Source organism: Chinchilla lanigera, unplaced genomic scaffold (genome assembly GCF_000276665.1).
Source record: "Chinchilla lanigera isolate Chin_1 unplaced genomic scaffold, ChiLan1.0 scaffold00053, whole genome shotgun sequence".
NCBI classification, from domain to species: Eukaryota; Metazoa; Chordata; class Mammalia; order Rodentia; family Chinchillidae; genus Chinchilla; species Chinchilla lanigera.
Genome location: NW_004955454.1, coordinates 2412883 through 2430220, shown reverse-complemented (window position 1 = coordinate 2430220; position 17338 = coordinate 2412883). Strand labels below are relative to the sequence as shown.

The 17338-nt window shown below is 58.8% G+C and overlaps 3 protein-coding genes across 7 annotated transcripts in view; 1 reads left to right on the top strand and 2 right to left on the bottom strand.

Moving 5' to 3' along the window:
* Positions 1–2600, bottom strand: part of LOC102011174 (putative IQ motif and ankyrin repeat domain-containing protein) — a 33936-nt gene extending 31336 nt beyond the window's left edge. The window contains exon 1 of one of the 2 annotated variants that reach the window (XM_005395804.2): positions 2418–2600. The gene's annotated coding sequence lies outside the window, so the exon portion shown is untranslated. Of the gene's footprint in view, positions 1–16; positions 49–2417 lie in introns of those variants that run through there. The other variant, XM_005395806.1, reaches the window with a different exon arrangement.
* Positions 1–8828, top strand: part of Fam83h (family with sequence similarity 83, member H) — a 14620-nt gene extending 5792 nt beyond the window's left edge. For 2 of the 4 annotated variants that reach the window (XM_005395811.2, XM_005395808.2), the window contains exons 2-5: positions 3012–3473; positions 4637–4801; positions 4871–4995; positions 5188–8828. In XM_005395811.2, coding sequence (XP_005395868.1) covers positions 3027–3473; positions 4637–4801; positions 4871–4995; positions 5188–7984 — 3534 coding nt within the window. In that variant the 5' untranslated portion in view covers positions 3012–3026 and the 3' untranslated portion in view covers positions 7985–8828. Of the gene's footprint in view, positions 1–674; positions 762–2089; positions 2280–3011; positions 3474–4636; positions 4802–4870; positions 4996–5187 lie in introns of those variants that run through there. The other 2 variants (XM_005395810.1, XM_013520054.1) reach the window with 2 other exon arrangements.
* A 689-nt stretch (positions 8829–9517) lies between these two features.
* On the bottom strand, positions 9518–16828 carry Mapk15 (mitogen-activated protein kinase 15). Its single transcript, XM_005395813.2, has 15 exons — positions 16634–16828; positions 16331–16451; positions 15012–15110; positions 14829–14858; positions 14608–14698; positions 13932–14062; positions 13673–13836; positions 13362–13501; positions 12641–12698; positions 12153–12290; positions 11949–12054; positions 11655–11856; positions 11414–11553; positions 11222–11329; positions 9518–11130 (listed from the first exon to the last, which is right to left on the bottom strand). Exons 2-15 carry the CDS (start codon positions 16397–16399, stop codon positions 10945–10947), a joined length of 1662 nt encoding a protein of 553 aa, XP_005395870.1. The 5' UTR covers positions 16400–16451; positions 16634–16828; the 3' UTR covers positions 9518–10944.
* Positions 16829–17338: the final 510 nt, after the last annotated feature.

The window sequence follows — 17338 nt, the reverse complement described above, 5'->3', positions numbered from 1 at the left end:
CCCTGCGCGGCCTCACCAGGGCTGGGGTTCACGACCCGGAGCCGGGCGGCGCAGTTTGTGTGGCCGCGTGCGCCGGGCCGGGTCTGCGGGGCGCGAGCCCGGCGGGAGGTGAGGGGTGACCCCCACCTGTGCGCGACGTCGGCCGAAAAGCAGCCAAGGGGAAAATGGCCTGGGGCTCGAGTAGAACCTTCCCAGTCCTAACTTGCGCCCGCCCTTGCGGCCTAGCTAGAGCCTGGGAAGGGTGCTCGGCACGGCCCGGACCCCTCCCTAGGGACACCGCTCCAAGGCCGCCGAACTGGGGTGGCCAGGCCCACACCTGGATCCTTGGTGGAGGGTGAGAGGGCCCGGCCCCTTGGTCCCTTGTTCCTGGACTGGGATGGGCAGATGGGACGCCTGACCTGGCTGCCGCTAACTTCCTAGGGTGCGCTAACAATGGGGCCTGGCGCACCCCTCAAGCTATAACTGATTGACTTCTGGTCTGTGAGCCCCATCTAACCGGGTACCACCTTCCTTATTCTTAATCTTGCCTCAGTACTTGGCCAGGGTCACCCTGCTTTGTGTAGCAATCCCAGAACCTTCCCACGGGGTGCCCCTTTTGGACACAGGAACCCCACTTCCTGCCTGGGTAAGATCAGGTTCTTGAAGTGGAGGTGCAGGCCCTGGAGACTATCTGGCTCTAGGTCAGAGGTCAGCGGCAGAGGACTCCCGCTGAGTCACTCATCTTGGGGGGATAGGCCCCTGCTTCTCTCTGGCTGAGTCAGGTAGGCAAATGTGGGGAAGTAGGCTGTTGAGGTTCTTCATTGCCGACTGGGGAGTGGCTACTGCCCTGTCCATAGTCCAGGGGGTGTGTGCCCTTGAAAGGAAACAGGCAAGGGGTATGGTCATTGGAGGTGGTAGGTACTGCTGTGCCGCCAGGTTGCCCATGGTGGCCACTCAGGACCAGGACCCCTCCTGAGCAGCAGTATCTGTGGGAAGGCTCCTCATGGAGGTCCACACACTGGACAGTCTTCCACCCCTTGTTACTCACAGCCTGAACAATATGGACTCCACTCCCCAGTGGAATTGAAGGGCCAGCAGTGTCCCAGTATCTTCCCCATGCTGAAGGTGCCTTCTCAAATAGCAGGATAGTGTGGGCCTGTATGGCCAGATACTTCCCCTAAACACCAGACCTAACTGTGGTCAATGGCTGACCCTGTGCTAGTGGAACCCGTCCAAGTCGACAGGCTAGCGTTCACTCCAGATGGGCTGTGGGACCTGTTCCTACTACTGCGTGGTCAGCAGCCTCTAACTCACATGTCCAGTGCGAAGGAGAGCGTCCCTGTAGTCAGGGCAGCTTTTCCTAGAACCAGCAAACAGGTAACATCTGGGGCTGGGGAGGGAGTGGTTACAGGGGAGAGTGCCCTACTTCCCAGCTTCTTGTCACCTTCTACCTTCAGTTCGTGTGTCACTGCAGGGGCACCAGGCAGCACAGCTTCCTGTGCTATGCCCAGAAGGGTCCTGAGCCCCAACATTCTCAGGCACATGTCTCCTTCCAAACTCAGTGCATGCCAGGTCGCCAGCGCCCGATCTTGTCAGCATCACCCAGCCTTACCTGGGGCACACCTTCCTCTGGGCGGAACCAGTTCCCTTGCCAGGGCCAACGTGGGAATCAGTGTGCTAGGCAGGACAGGAATCTTGCCCCTTCCCAAGCCTGAGATATGGTGGGGATGGGGTGAACAGTCCCTGGGGCAGGCCAGGGCCAGAAACCATGAGGTCCCTAGGTACACAGTGATCGTATCTGATGGCTTCATAAGTAGCTATCCTCCTTGGAGGCCTACTGGAGAGGGGCATGAATGTGTTGGTGGGGAGGCGGATGGCCCACTGTCTCCATAAAGGCTTTGACTTAATCCTGAGTGCAGTGGGAGGGAGGGGGGTAATAATTCTAGGGACTTGGAAAGGTTCTTCCTGTCACAGGGCTAGGCCTGGCAGGAACAGGACTCTTGTTTCTTGTTTTTGTTTTTTTTTTCTGTCTTTTTTTGAGACAAGGTCTCACTATGTAGTTCAGGCTGGCCTTGAGCTTACTTTGTAGGCCAGGCGGGTCTTGAACTCACAATGATGCTCCTGCCTCAGCCTCCCCATATGCGTGTGCACCACCATGCCCAGCAAGCCTCTAAATAAATGGGGAGCCAGGTCCTTCAGGGGAGGGCTGGCACCAAGGGGCTGTGGCCTAGGGAAGTGTTATCTGATGCTGGTGCCAAAAGAGGTGGAGGAAGACTAGTGGACTGGCACAAAATCTAGAGGTCAGAAGGCTGGGAGGTGAGGGCTTGAGGGGTTCTGGGGTGGAGAGCTAAGCCCTGAGCATGGGGAGGAGGTGTGTCAGGGCCAGTGGGTTTGGTGAAGCTGCTATCCCAGAGTGAAATCAGTGCTGTTGTGCTCACCTTGGGTCAGGTGTGATGTCTTGTCAGTCCTCCCAGCCGTGTTGTACAGCGGAGGTTACACACCAGGGAGGCACAGTGACCTGCCCTGGGTCTCCTAGGCGGTGGAGACAGCACCGACTTGTCCAGTTGGCATATCATGGACCCACAAAAAGGCTAACGTCTTAAACAAAACAATATAATAATAGTGAGTCTAGCCTGGATTATATTTGTCTTTGAACCAACAGCCATAATATTTTAAATCTATTTTTATAGAGAAAGGGGACCCACAAAGCAAAAACATGTCTGGGGCCATGAGTATTGTAAAGTAACCTTGAGTGAGGGGTGGAGTAGAGCCAAAGGCCCCACCTGGAAGCTGGGGATTCCGGCAGTCCCTGGGACCTGGTGACAGCGGGGTCCCAGCCAGTGAGGCCAGAGGAAAGGGGACAGGGTGGGATCCCTGTGACCTACCACACACTGCAGATGCCCCCCAGGCCTGGGCTGAACTCCAGCTCAGAGTCTGGCACCTCTTCCACAAGATGAATCCATGTGGGAAGGGAGAGGAAGGGCCCCTGGTGTCCCTGTCTCTATTTAATGTCTCCCTGCTCCCTTCCCCAGACCCCCACACACAACATGGCTCGCCGCTCCCAGAGTTCCTCACAGGGGGACAATCCTCTGGCACCTGGGTACCTGCCGCCACACTACAAGGAATACTACCGCCTGGCAGTGGATGCACTGACGGAGGGTGGCCCAGAGGCCTACAGCCGTTTCTTGGCATCTGAGGGGGCTCCTGACTTCCTATGCCCTGAGGAGCTAGAACACGTGAGCCGCCATCTGCAGCCCCCACAGCATGTTGCCCGTGAGCCCCCTGAAGGCAGCCCTCCTGATGTGGACATGGATGGCTCCTCTGGCACCTACTGGCCACTGAACTCAGACCAGGCTGTGCCTGAGCTTGACCTGGGCTGGCCCCTGACCTTCGGCTTCCAGGGGACTGAGGTCACCACACTGGTGCAGCCGCCGCCACCTGACAGTCCCAGTATCAAGGATGAAGCTCGCAGGATGATCCGCTCTGCCCAGCAGGTGCCCTGTCCTAGGCTTGGTGGGCAGTGGGGAAGGGCTACACCTGGTGGGAGGAGTAGCAGGGATGCAAGCAGGCCTGGCCAGACTTCTCCAGGCTTCAAGCAGGACCCTGAGGGCACAAGCTACAACAGGGGCTCCTTGGGAAAACTCCAGCACCAAGGGCTTGGTTAGTGTGGGCTGCGGGCTTTGCTCAGGTTTGCTTACCCATGGTCATGGCCAGTGCCCAGAAACTTGGGGGCTGTGGGATGTTGGGCTCTCCTAGCCTGAATTTGTTGGTGGGAGAATTCTTTCTAGATCTGCCCCATCTCCCAGCAAGTGACAGACTGCAAAGGCAGCCTATTAAACCAAGGAGACTAAAGCTGCAGCTTAAGGCCAGGCAGGAACCCCTACTTGAGACAAAACTGGAGCCTGGGTCCAGGCAGCTCAGTCACCTGCAGGGCAGGAGGATCACAGGGGTTCGTTCCCCTTGGCCTATCCCACTAGGTGAAAGACAGCTCTCTAACAGGATGTATGTAGACCCTGTGCCTGTGTGTTATAGGCCACCAGCTCATTTTTTTGTTTGTTGGGGTTTTTTTTGGGGGGGGGTAGCTTTGTTCTTGGGTTGTTATTTTTTTGTCTTTTTGATTGTTTGGTTTTTTGTTTGTTTGTTTGTTTGTTTTCCGGTACCGGGAATCGAACTCACCACCTCGCGCTTGCCAGGCAGGTGCTGTGTTGCTGAGCTAAATCCCCAGCCCCCTTTTTTGTCTTTTGAGACAAGGCTTTACTAAACAGTTCAGGCTGGCCTTGAACTCACTTTGTAGCCCAGGCTGGCTTCAAACTTGCGGCAGTTTTCCTGCCTCAGCCTCCTGAGTACTGTGATTATAGGCATGCACCACCATGCCTGGCCTTGTTTTGTTTTTGAGACTCCCAGGGATCCTCCTGCCTCAGCCTGCCAAGTGCTGGGATTACAGGCATTTGAAGGCCACCAACTTGACTGACTGGTAGCCCCACATGTTCCCTGTTAGGCCATATCCCCCTGACCCTCCTCCCCAGACACAGCTGCTCTTCCCTGGGGTGGGTTAGTAACCATGTTATACAGTGTTGGCCAGTGATGTGTGAGGGTAAGGGTGGAGAATGTGATGGGGACAGCAAGAATCTGCCCTCTCCCCTGTCGATCCCCCCAGGTGGTGGCTGTGGTGATGGATATGTTTACTGATGTGGACCTGCTCAGTGAAGTGCTAGAGGCCGCTGCACGCCGTGTCCCAGTCTACATCCTGCTAGATGAGATGAACGCACAGCACTTCCTGGACATGGCCGACAAGTGCCGTGTCAACCTACACCACGTGGATGTGAGTGACCCCCAGCTGGGAAGAGGGGAAAGGGCCTGAGCAAAGACCTGACCCCCCTTCCCTCCCCAGTTCCTTCGTGTCCGAACTGTGGCCGGCCCCACCTACTACTGCCGCACCGGGAAATCTTTCAAAGGCCATGTGAAGGAGAAGTTCCTGCTAGTCGACTGTGCTGTGGTGATGAGTGGGAGCTACAGGTGTGCCCAGCTGGGTGTCCCACAGCCCCAGCCCCTCCCCATGAGACCATTCCTCCAGAAGTCCTTTCCCCGTAGCCCCCAACACAGCCTGTGGAGCCGGGTCCTTACAGACCTGGAGTCCTGCCTGTCCCACCTGGGCTTTGGGCTCCGCCTCCCTACCTTACCTTGACTCTGGCCCCTACCCACCCGCAGCTTCATGTGGTCCTTCGAGAAGATCCACCGCAGCCTGGCGCACGTGTTCCAGGGAGAGCTGGTCTCCAGTTTCGATGAGGAGTTCCGCATCCTCTTTGCACAGTCTGAGCCATTGGTGCCCTCAGCAGGGGCACTGGCCCGCATGGACGCCTACGCCCTGGCTCCTTACTCAGGTGCTGGGCCCCTGATGGGCGTCCCTGGCATTGGGGCACCTACTCCCTTTTCATTCCCTAAGCGGGCGCACTTGCTGTTCCCACCTCCCCGGGAAGAAGGCCTGGGTTTCCCCTCCTTCGTGGACCCTGACCGCCACTTCCTCTCTGCCTTCCGCCGGGAGGAGATGCCTCGGGGGCCCGGGGGCATCCTGGAGCCGCACATGGGGCTTCGGCCACTGTCGCGGCGGTTGGACGCAGAGGCCGGCCCCAGCGGAGAGCTCGCGGGCCCTCGGGGCTTCTTCCAGGCACGGCACCTGGAGATGGATGCCTTCAAGCGGCACAGCTACGCGGCAGCCGATGGCACAGGTGCTGTGGAGAACTTCGCGGCCGCACGCCAGGTATCCCGCCAGACATTCCTCAGCCATGGTGACGACTTTCGCTTCCAGACCAGTCACTTCCACCGCGACCAGCTCTACCAGCAGCACTACCAGTGGGACCCGCAGCTCAACCCTGCGCGCCCGCAAGGCCTGTTCGAGAAGATCCGCGCCGGCCGCCCAGGCTTCGCGGACCATGATGACTTCACACTGGGTGCTGGACCACGGTTTCCAGAGCTTGGCCCTGATGGGCACCAGCGGCTGGAATACGTGCCGTCCAGCGCATCTCGTGAGGTGCGCCATGGCTCGGACCCTGCCTTTGGGCCAGGCCAGCGGGCCCTCGAACCTGCCAGTGCTCTGCGCCAAAACCTGGGCCAGCGGTTCCCCTGCCAGGCCGTGATGAGGCAGGGCCCAGACCCCGCCATGGAGACAGAGCCCGAGCGCAAGGGGGGCGCCGAGGGGCGTGCAGGGCTGCGGCACTGGCGCCTTGCCTCCTACCTGAGCGGCTGCCATGGCGAAGACACAGGCGAGGAGGGCCTACCCATGCCTATGGAAGCCGAGGGCTATGAGGACGATGTGCTGGCTCCCCCGGGCCGAGCACCCGCTGGAGACTTGCTCCCCTCATCCTTCCGTGTACCCACTGCCTTCCCAACCAAGGGCCCTCTGCCGGGCTCGGGAAGCGGAGATGGTGCAGAGCGCGAGGGTGTGGAGGAGGCTGGCCTGGCCAAGCAGGACTCCTTCCGCACGCGCCTGAATCCACTCATCCAGCGCAGCTCAAGGCTCCGATCCTCGCTCATCTTTGCATCTCAGGCACCGGCCGAGGGTACGAGTGGGGCTGCCGGGGCCACCACAGAGAAGGTGCAGCTGCTGCACAAGGAGCAGACCGTCAGTGAGACACTGGGGCCCGGTGGAGAGGCCGTGCGCTCCACTGCCTCAGCCAAAGTAGCTGAACTACTGGAGAAGTACAAGGGGCCAGCACGCGACTCTGGGGGTGCTGTCACTGTCTCCAGCCACAGCAAAGCCGTGGTGTCCCAGACCTTGCGGGAAGAGGTGGCGGCACCAGGCACAGGAGGGGGCGAGCGCCGCAGCCTGGAGAGCTGCCTGCTCGACCTGCGTGACTCCTTCGCTCAGCAGCTGCACCAGGAGGCAGAGCGGCAGCCTGGCGCTGCCTCACTCACAGCCGCACAGCTGCTCGACACACTGGGTCGGAGTGGCGCGGACCGCCTGCCCTCTCGCTTCCTTTCTGCGCAGGGCCGTTCCTCCTCCCCACAAGGGCGGGACAGCCCCCCACCAGACGGGCCTGGAGCCCACCAGGTGCTTCATTCTGAGCCAAGAGGGAGCCCCACTTTGGCCTACCCAGAGCGGAAGGGGAGCCCTACGCCTGGGTTCCCCAATCGAAGAGGCAGCCCAACTGCAGGATTTGTTGAGCAGAAGGGGAGCCCCACATCACCCTACCCAGAGCGCAGGGGCAGCCCTGTGCCTCCTGTGCCCGAGCGTAGGAGCAGCCCAGGGCCCCCTGTACCTGAGCGCAGGGGTAGTCTTACCCTGGCGCTGCCAGTGGAGTCTCCAAAGACCACACCCACGGAGGAGGTGGCAGGCGGCCCCATGGAGGTGCTGCGCAAGGGCTCCCTGCGCCTGAGGCAGCTGCTGAGCCCCAAGAGCGAGCGGCGTGGGGAAGGCGAGGGCAGCTTCCCCGTGCTGCAGGAGAATGGGCAGCCTGAGAGTCCCCAGCGACCGTCTCTGGGACGAGGTGACAGCACAGAGGCTGCAGGAGATGAGCGTGGCCCCAGGGCACGCGTAGCCTCGGCCACAGCCAATGCCTTGTACAGTAGCAACCTGCGGGATGACACCAAGGCCATTCTGGAACAGATCAGCGCCCATGGCCAGAAGCACCGTGGGGTTCCTGCCCCAGGCCCCGACCCAACCCACAGCAGCCCTGAGCTGGGCCACCCTCCTGCTGCTGGAGGCCTGGCCCCAGATATGTCTGACAAGGACAAGTGCTCAGCCATCTTCCGCTCAGACAATCTGGGGGTGCAAGGCCGGCTGAGCCGCACACTGCCTGCCAGCGCAGAGGAGCGTGACCGGCTGTTGCGCCGCATGGAAAGCATGCGCAAGGAGAAGCGTGTGTACAGTCGCTTCGAGGTCTTCTGCAAAAAGGACGAGGCCGGCAGCCCAGGGGCAGGGGACAATTTGGTGGAGGAGGACACCAGGGACAGCAAGGTGGGGAAGTTCATGCCCAAGATCCTAGGCACACTGAAAGGCAAGAAGTGAGCGTCCTGGCCCTCCAGACCAGGCGCTACACTGCACACTGCCAGCCTGCACCTGCAGCACCCAGCAGGCAGGGAGCTGCATGTCCCTGTGTCTGAGTGGCGGTCACCAGGCCATCATGCCAACGCAGTCTGGGGGCTTTACCCTTGGCCCCTCCTCTTCAGGGGCACAGTCCCTGCCTCCTACAGCTCCCTTCACTCCTGGGGACCCTTCTCAGCGCTCCCTGCACCTCTCGGCCTAAGGCCCCCTTGGGGCCTTTATTCACCTCAGGGATCCTTCTGAGTGCCTTAGTCCCTTGTCTTTCAGAGGGTCTCCATCACTTGTGGCTCAATTTTGTGATCTCACTCCCTGCCTTTTGTCTCCTCAGGGTTTTTCTTCTCAGGGTTCATACCTCCTAAATCCTCCTAGACCCATCCAGTGGCTGCTGTCTATCTGCTGATAGCGCCATCTCTGCTCATACCTCCCCTCTTCCTCCCCACTCTTCTAGTCCACTCTTCTCTCACCTCTGCCTCCTTCTCCAGCACTTGCTTACTTCCCTGCTTGGACCCCATCTCCCTGTGGCATCCTGGCACCTGCATTGCTGTGGGGAAGGCCGGGCTGGCTGCAGGCACTTGTGGGGGGGGGGGTCAGACCCCAAGGATGTTCCTCCTGGAGTGACAGGGAAACTGGCTATGGCAGACTTCTTGGAAGGAAGGACACAGGGACCCCAGAGGACCTGCCCTGCCACCCCACAGCAGCTGCCCTAACCAAGTGTGCCCCCTCCTACAGCACAGCCCTGGGTGACACCTTGTAAGGCACAGGAGGAGAGTGCTAGGCTTTGTAGCACAATAAAACATCTGGACAGACATCCTTGGCCCCAGCCTCATTAAGTATCCCCCACATGTGCACTGTCCCAAGCCATACCCCAGAAAGAGGCCATTTCTAATTATTTTATTTTGACCCAGGGTCCTACTACTTTGCCAAGGCTGACCTGGAACTCTGAACCTCCTGCGTCAGTCTTCCAAGTAGCTAGGATTATAGTTGCGCACACCACACCTAGCTCAAATAGTTACTGTATCATCATTAATATAAACCCCAAAGGGAAAGATGTGAGAAGTGAGACCAGGAAATGAAGCGGTTCTGACACCAGCAGCTGAGAAGGGGGCTGGTAGTGTTTAGTGGCCCTACTTTGACCCCATGACAGCTGTCTAGGTTCCAGAGTCACCTCCCAGGTAGGCATGACAGCAAGGACTTTGGGCATGTGGGCAGGTTCCCTGGGAGATGGATGAACTAGAGCATTTCTTGACCTGGTGCTTGCTAACAAGCTTGTATTAGTGTGTGTTATATGGTGTCAGAGCACAGAGATTCCAGGCCCAGTGCTAAGGGAAAACCCTTGAAGGAAGAGGAGCATTCTCCCCATGGAGAGGCCAGAGGCTGATAGCCCAGTCCTCTGAGCCTCCTGCCTGCACCGTTCCCATCTTGCTGAATGAGACACTTAATGATGTTGCCCATTCTGACATTGACAAACACTGCACAAAATAATCCAACACACACACATACACACCCAATTATATATTGCAGTCTTGAACCTTAGGTCCCTAATTTCCCTTTTGGAACAGCCATGAATTCTGGAGGGTGCACTCGAGACCCTTCCTGCCTCCACATCCCTCCTGATTCATCCAACCCCACACAAACTTTCCACTTCTAGGCGCTCTCTACTTCACTTCTGAGCTCCTGTGTGTTGGTGCTCTAAGGGTATTCACCCAGGGTCCCCTGGCCACCAAACCCAGCAGATGTCTCTTAGCCTCATCTTGCAGCTCCTGTCCAGCCTGAGTCCTTTTCCCTGGCCTCAAAGGCCCACCCGTCTGTGGCATTAACTCCCACACCCTTGTCTGTTCTGCTTGCTCACCACCTTGGGGCTGTGCCTCCGGCTCTTGAAACACAAACTCATGCCTCAGCAGCCCCCTCACTGCCTCAGTGACCCATGTTAAAACCAGGGTCCCATCCGCCTGCTTTCTGGCCCTCTCTTGCAAGCACAGCACCAGCATTATTGCAGTGCAACCTTCCAGCCTCTCCACACCGAATCCTTGACATTTCTCAAGGTGAACAGGGGCTTTTGACTGTGAGCTCCTCCAGTCAGACACCGGGAGAGTGGCTGCCCTACATTCCGCCACAGCGCAGGGTTAGATATAAGTGCAGAGCACCCACAGTACACTTGGATCTCTTTGCCTCTGCCCCTGGCCTGAACTCACACAGGTCCTGTGCCTGGTGGTAACCAGAGAAAGTAGCCTTCAGCCTCATAGGGCATCTGCAGGGTGTCCCTAACCCTCCTACTACCAAGATTTGGACAAAGCAGGAGCCAGTCATGGTGGGCACAGTGACAATGGGGAGAGCGGGGGGCAAGTGTTGCTGGGGAGCTACCCCCTCCTCACTCCCCTTTTCCTCTCTGGCTCACAGTCACATGGACACTTGCACCTAGGCAGGCAATGTGTCTGTCCACAAGTTCCTGGGCCACAGGACTATCTGGAGCAGCCTGAACCCTGGACCCTGCAGCAGCCCCCCGGCTGGGATCTGATGGTGCTCAGAAACAAAGCAGGTACTAGGGCACTTGTGGCCAAAGGACAGGAAGCTGGCCTAAGGTGCCCAGCAGGCCAGCAGTAGGTAGAAAAGAGCCATGGGTGATAGCAGACCAGACCCATGCAGCTTTGCACTGTGCTATTGTAGACACGGAGTAGAGACTGCAGGATGGGGGTGGCAGGTTCTCAGAAGAGGTGGGCTCTGGGAACGGGATAAGGGCTCCCAGGCTAGGGGATGCTATGGCCTAGGTGGGAAGCCCTGCAGAAAGGAACTCCTCAAAAGGGAGTAGGTGAAAGCAGCTAGTTGGGCTGGGACACAGATTTTATTGAAGTCACTGGGGCTGGGATGTGAACCTTCTGTGCTCCTCTGAGAAGGTCAAAACAGGCAGTGTGAGGTGGACAGGCAGTTCACCCATGGGGTCCAGGGAGCAGGGGCAGGCGGCCCAGTGCCGAGTGGTACACAGTCCCATAGGCCTGGGAGTAGCCCCCAAGTGCAGCCCTGGCGTCGCCCTGGGCCCCCCATGAAGCTGAGGTGCTGAACATTCTCCGGCCAGGTCGGGGCTCTGGGGCTTCCTGGGGAAGCCTGGGAGGGACCTGTGCATGAGTGAGGATCATTGTCAGAGTGGGTGAGTGGCGGGAAGGAGGGTCCTGAGGGGCATGGATGGGCACTGGGGGCCTGACTCACCCGGAGCACGCCCTGGGCTGGGTTGCCTCGGATCAGGACATGGTTGGCCACCTGGGCGGCAGCCTGCATAGCCAGAGAAGGCGCCGTGCCTTTCATACTTGGCTTCACCTGGGAAGGGGCATATCAAGGGTCACTGAAAGGGACAGCAGGGTGAAGGAGTTCTCCTCCCATTCCTGCCATCCCTCAACTCACCCCAGAGGGTGCCCAGGGAGGCTCCATGGCCACCCCAGGAACCCTGTCCCTCCTGCCTGGGACTTGAGGTTGGAGCGAGGAGGCTGAGCCCTGCCTCGGGATGTTCCTGGCTGTGCTGGGAGCTTCTAGGACAGACACACCTGTAACAACCCTTGGTTAGGTCTGATCTGGGAAGGTTGGTGGCTCTACCCAGAAGGGGCCAGGGATATGACCCGAGTGGGGGCAACCAAAGCTCACACACCATGCCCTGGGTCCTGACCCGGGCTATTCTGTGGCCTGGATCCTGGGTTCCAGGCAGATGCCCCAGTAGGGAGCTGGGGATTGACTCGGGGCTTGAGCAGGTGCCTCTGGGCGCAGGAGGCCCTGGGCTCTGTCCCTGAGGTGATGCCCCCCAGGCCTTCCTTTCTTGGCCCATGGCTGTTGTCCCTCCGCTCCAGGATCATCTGCAGGTGGAAGGGGGGTTGCGGTGGATGAGGTAGGAGGAAACCTCCAGTATGAGGAAGTCAGATGAGGGGAAAGGTCGAGGGCTGAGCACCTTGTAGAGGCAGCTTCGGTATTCCGAGGCAGACAGCTGGTCTCCTTCGTGCATTGGGAGCTGCATGTCCGAACTCCTTGTCCATTCTTGGTCAGGGCAGTGGAACCTGCAGGGCCAGAAGCAGGTGTAGTATGGAAGGAAGAGTGATCCTCTTGCCCTCCCAGCCCACCTAGCACTTTAAGCCTGCCCTCACTGCAGCCTCACCTCTGCACGTAGGGGTGCTTCAGCGCCTGGGCTGCGCTGAGCCGCTTGTCAGGGGCAAACACCAGGAGTCGCCTGAGGAGATCCAGAGCCTCTGCGGGAGTGTCTGGCGGCAGCAGGGCGTCCAGTGTCTGTCGTGGCCTGCAGCAGCCTCCTGTCATCTCCTCTCCAGGCCCCTCACCCATGCCCCCTCCCCAGATTTGTGGCCTGGGTTGGGCTTCCAATCTTCTGCCTATCCCCTTTTCTTGTCTCAGTGGATCTCCCAAACCAGACATGCAGGCAATGTGGATAGAGCCCTGTCTCAACTTTCTGACCTACCTCCTCAACGTCAGGAAGTTCCTCCTGCCTTTCTGGCCCCCACCTCAGGCTTTGGGGACTTTCCCACAGCCCCTGTCCAACTGGCACCGCTCTACCAAGGCCAGAGTCTCCTCATTTATAGCATGACCAGCATGCTGAAGTGATGGGCCCCTACACCTAAGTGCCCCACTCACCCGGACCCCAGGCGGTGCAGAATCAAGTCGCTGTAGCCTGAGCCAAGAGCCACGAGGTCTGAGGGGAGGGTGGCAGAAGGAGGCGTGACCAGGCCTGCCTGGGGCTGGGGGCCACTCAGAGAGGTCCGGGGCCAGCCAGCTCTTCTGGCACCATTGACTGCAGCATGAGCGCCCTGTGAGTCTATGAGCAGCCAGAGTTGCTTCTGCTCCTGCACCTGTACACCCGCAAGCTGCACTCACATGAAGATGCTGGCACTGGTCTCCTGCATCAACCCCTTGCCGTCTCTACCTGGGGAAGCAGGGACTTGGGGAGACAATAGGATACCACTGGGTTCTGTGTCACCCCTTGCCTTCTCCACCACTACTTCTTCCCTCAGTGCCCCAGTGCCCCTGCTCTGTGCTGCCTCAGCTTCCAGCACAGCCACATTCCTCTCCCCTGCTCCACACATCCCTCAGCAGTGCTGGAGCTTTGTCCTGACCCAGCTGGCTCCTTTGCATCACAGCTTGCCTGTCATGGTCCCCCTGGACAGCCCTGCCTCTCTCAAAGCCCCTGTGCAGCTGGTCACTAGGCCTCCATCCACAGAACTCACTCTCCCCAGGCTTCCTCAGGCTCCTGCCTGTCCCCATCCTCACCTTCCTCCCTGTGACATCCCGGCCAGTCAGGCAGTGTTTCCCCTCCCCGGAGCTGCCTTCTCTGACCTCAGCCTCCCCAAGAGCTCACCCTCTGCAGATGGGGCGGGGATGGTTTCCAGGATCAGCTGCAGCTGGTGCAGTGTAGATGAGCCCGGGAACAAGGGCTGTCCTCGAAGCATCTCTCCCAAGATACAGCCGAGACTCCACATGTCCACTCCAGGGGTATACCTGGCAGGACGGGGCGTGGGCAAGGGGGCAGCTCAGAGGCTGAGGTGTGGGTGCTGGGAGAGGAGGATGCAAGAGACAGAGGCAGGCTCAGGGAACACTCAACTGGACAGAAGGATGTGTCCAGGGTGGGGGGACCTGCAGGAAGAAGACAGGGATGGTTGGGGCTGTTACCAGCATGAAGACAGGAGCACTTCCGGAGCTCGGTACCAGCGTGTGGCCACATACTCTGTCAGGGCCTGGCCCTTGGGTCCCTCCGGCAAGTTGCTCAGGGAACGGGCTAGACCAAAGTCACAGAGCTTCACTGAGCAGTTGGCATCCAGGAGAACATTAGCTGGCTGGAGAGAGGAGGCGTGCTGAGGACTAGCAGACTAGGGATGTACCCTGATGCTGGCGGCTGGGGGCTGGAGGCAGATGCAGTATAGGGCCCAACCTTCTGGTCCCGATGGATGACATTCTCCGAGTGGATGAACTTGGTGGCTTGCAGGAGCTGGTAGAAGATGTAGCGCTTGTGGGTGTCTTCCAGCAGGTTGCCCTTCTGGATGATGGCATTCAGGTCAGTGTCTGGGAGTAGGGGACATACAGGTCAGTCTGGGGGTGGGAGGTGGACAGATCTGTCCCACTTTTAACCCAACCTCCTCAAAGTCCACCATGGACACCCCCTGCCATGCCACCTGCAAGGTTCTCTGTTCTGTTCACTGTCCATACAACTATAAAAGTTGGTCCAATTATTTTAATACTTATACCAAGTTGCCTTATTTAATAAAAAGAGTAGAAAAGGAAAATATAGCTGCACACAAACACAAAGCAGGAGCCCCGGGCAGGCATGGTCCAGTCAGTGGTTGCGAACCTATGGCATGTGCGCTGCAACGGGCTGTTTGTATTACTGAAAGCTCTAAAAGGTTCACCATTTAGATGAACCTTTTAGAGCTTTGGTCGAGGTGGCTCCTGCCAGGCTCTGCAGGCCAACACTTGCCAGCTGTGTGGTCTCTTAATAGGGCACAAGGTGAGGACGCTAGCCACCACAGACTCAAGCACCAGGGGACACACCGAGGGAACCAGGAGTCAGGGCAAAGGTGGGGCAGGAAGCTAAATGCAGCCTCACTTACCCATAGATTCAAACACCAGGTATATGTCCCTATCGTTCTCTGCCCGGATCACATCAAGCAGGCGGATGATGTTGGGATGGTCTCCAAACTCCTAGGGAAAACAGGTTGCTGCTGGAAGACCAGGAGTTTTACTATGGGGGTCCAGGGGCCCAGCTTTCCACTGGTCTGGAGAGACCTGCACCTGGAGAAGGGAAGCAGCCAGGATGGTCTGGGCCACTCACCTGGAGCAGCATGACTTCCCGGAATGTTCTCTGGAAGAGACAGAAATGACCAAAGGTGTTTAATGCTTGTCGCCCAAATACACACTCAGCCAGAAAGACTAGACCTGCTGGGACAGGGCCTCCTAGTCACATCTGAGCTCCCAGGCACCCAGCCTTCCCCACACATCTTCCCTACTCACTTACCTGGGCATCTGTCTTATCCCTAAAGGCATCAAAGATTTTCTTGATGGCCACGACCTCACCAGTGCTCCGATCCACTGCCTTCCACACAATGCCATAGGCCTGTGAAAGAAGGCCAGTGTCCTGCCCAGCCGTCCTCTGCCCACCCAGGCTGCTCCACAGAAAAGCTCCTCCTTCCCACTCTGGGTTGAGGGGGTCAGGAGTGTGGTGAGGCCTGGAGCTCTGGAGCTGCAAAGGGCATGGCTGCCAGCAAGGGGCTATAGTCACCAGGGAAGCCCCTTGGAAGACATGAGGTCACAGGTAGGGTCTTCTGGGGAGGACCGGAGGCCTGTTAAGTCCCCAGGATGGCCTTTTGCTCCTCCAGCCACCTAGGCATTTTCAACCCCTTTTTCCTCACACCCATCCAGCTTGTGTAGCAAATGCTGTTGGATTGAGTCATCCTGAATCTGACCACTTCCTACCATCTCTGCTACCTCCACTGTTGTCTGGGCCACCGGCATCTGTTGCTGGATCACCACCCCATGGTCTTCACTAATCTCCCTTGTCACTCCCACCCACCCCATGGTGACTCCTCCACAGAACAGTCAGGGTGAGCACCGATGACTGTTACAGCTCCTACGATCAATGACAATAAAGGCTAGAATCTCTGAAGTTTCTCAGAAACCCCTCCCGACTTCCTCACCATGGCCCACTTCTATCCCATCCGGTCACATAGAGCTGTGTGGTTTATCCAACAACCAGGCAGGGCCTTGTTTGACACAAGGCCTCTGGACTTGCCATTTGACTGTCTAGAATCCTCTCCTTCCCTCCGCTCGGTTGACACTGAACACATTCACTCAACCAAACACATACCGTCACATACAAGCTCACACTCAAATCACGAACTTGCATGAGGTCATGCACGGTTCCACCCCAACCTCATATGCCCGCCAGACCTTCCTGGGCCATGCTGAGATCTGCCTGCCCTCCATGCCCCGCCAGGGCTGGAGCAGGCGCAGCTTTCCGGTGTGTCCTGTAGGCACCTGGAGAGGCGGCCTGGGGCATCAGGACGACTCCTCCTGAGACCATGGGGCCCTGGCAGTCATCTCTCTTCCGGAGCCAGGTCCCTAGGCATCACCCGGTTTCCACGGGGACACTGAGACACAGAGGAGCTCGGGAGCAAGGCCACCCCTCCAGTGCTGGAGGAGGCAGGATGTGGTCCAGGAGAGTCCACATCGGAGGGACATCCTCGTCCACATCCCTCGTCGGAGGGACCAAACTTTGGAAGGGTCTCCCACGCCTGCAGGTGACCCTGTCCGGGTGACCCTGTCCGCCCCGCTTACCCCCTTCCCGAGCCGCCGCTTGAGCAGGTATCTCTGGGCTACCTGCCGGTCCACCTCAGCGGTACACATGGCTTCGGACTGGCGCGGGTGTGTAGGCCCAGTGACTCACTCGCTGTAGGACCTGTTGATCGGTTGCCGTGGGAACCAGCGCCTCGCCTTCCCTGCGCCTGCGCGTGCGCCTGCACCGGTGCGCTGGGTCTGTGGCCCGCTCCTCCCCGCGCCGAGCCCGTCCCAGCCCCGCCCCTTGACACTGCGCCCAGCTGGTGCGGCCCAGGCTTTCGGGCACTTATTTCAGTTCGCTACCTCGTCCTGCTTGCTCCGGGCTCCGCTCGGGGTGTCGTGGTATTAGGGGCACTTTTTGCAGGGAGCGCTCTACGGTCCTGAAGCTTTTTGGTTCGGGCTCACGCCGTGTTCCTGAACCAGGCAGGTCCCGGGCGCGCAAAGAGCCCAAGCGCTGAGACAGGGCTCGGGGAGCGACAGGGAGCTGACACCGAGGTGACAGAGAAAACACGAGGGGAGGGTTGGGTGGGGGACCGGCTTGGAAGGAGGCGGGAACAAAGGACTGGACGCCTGAGGATCGACCTGCCGGGGAGGTTGGCAAGGGCGGGGAGGGGAGGGTCTCACGTGTTGGGCAGGCTGCCTGACCCGAATGGGCCAAGGGAGGGAACGGCGGTCGGGGAGGGTAAATTCAGGCTGCAGGACGCCACGGGATGAGCCGTGGGAAGGCGGGAGAGGGAAGAATCTCAGCCCCCATGTGTGATGATAACCTGTTTGTGATTTACAGAGCTGACCAGGGTAGGCAACAGGTAAAGACCCAGGGGTTGGGGCAAGGTGCGTGGCCCAGGGGCACAGCGCTTGCCTAGTTTGTGCAAGGTCATGGGTTCTCCTGCACCATAAAAACAAAGAGGAAAACTAGAAGTTTAAAATGCTGATTAGACAGCCAAGTGGAAATCTTAAAAACACATGACATCAGAGGGACCAGGTGAGACACGCGCAGAGAGGGTTGGT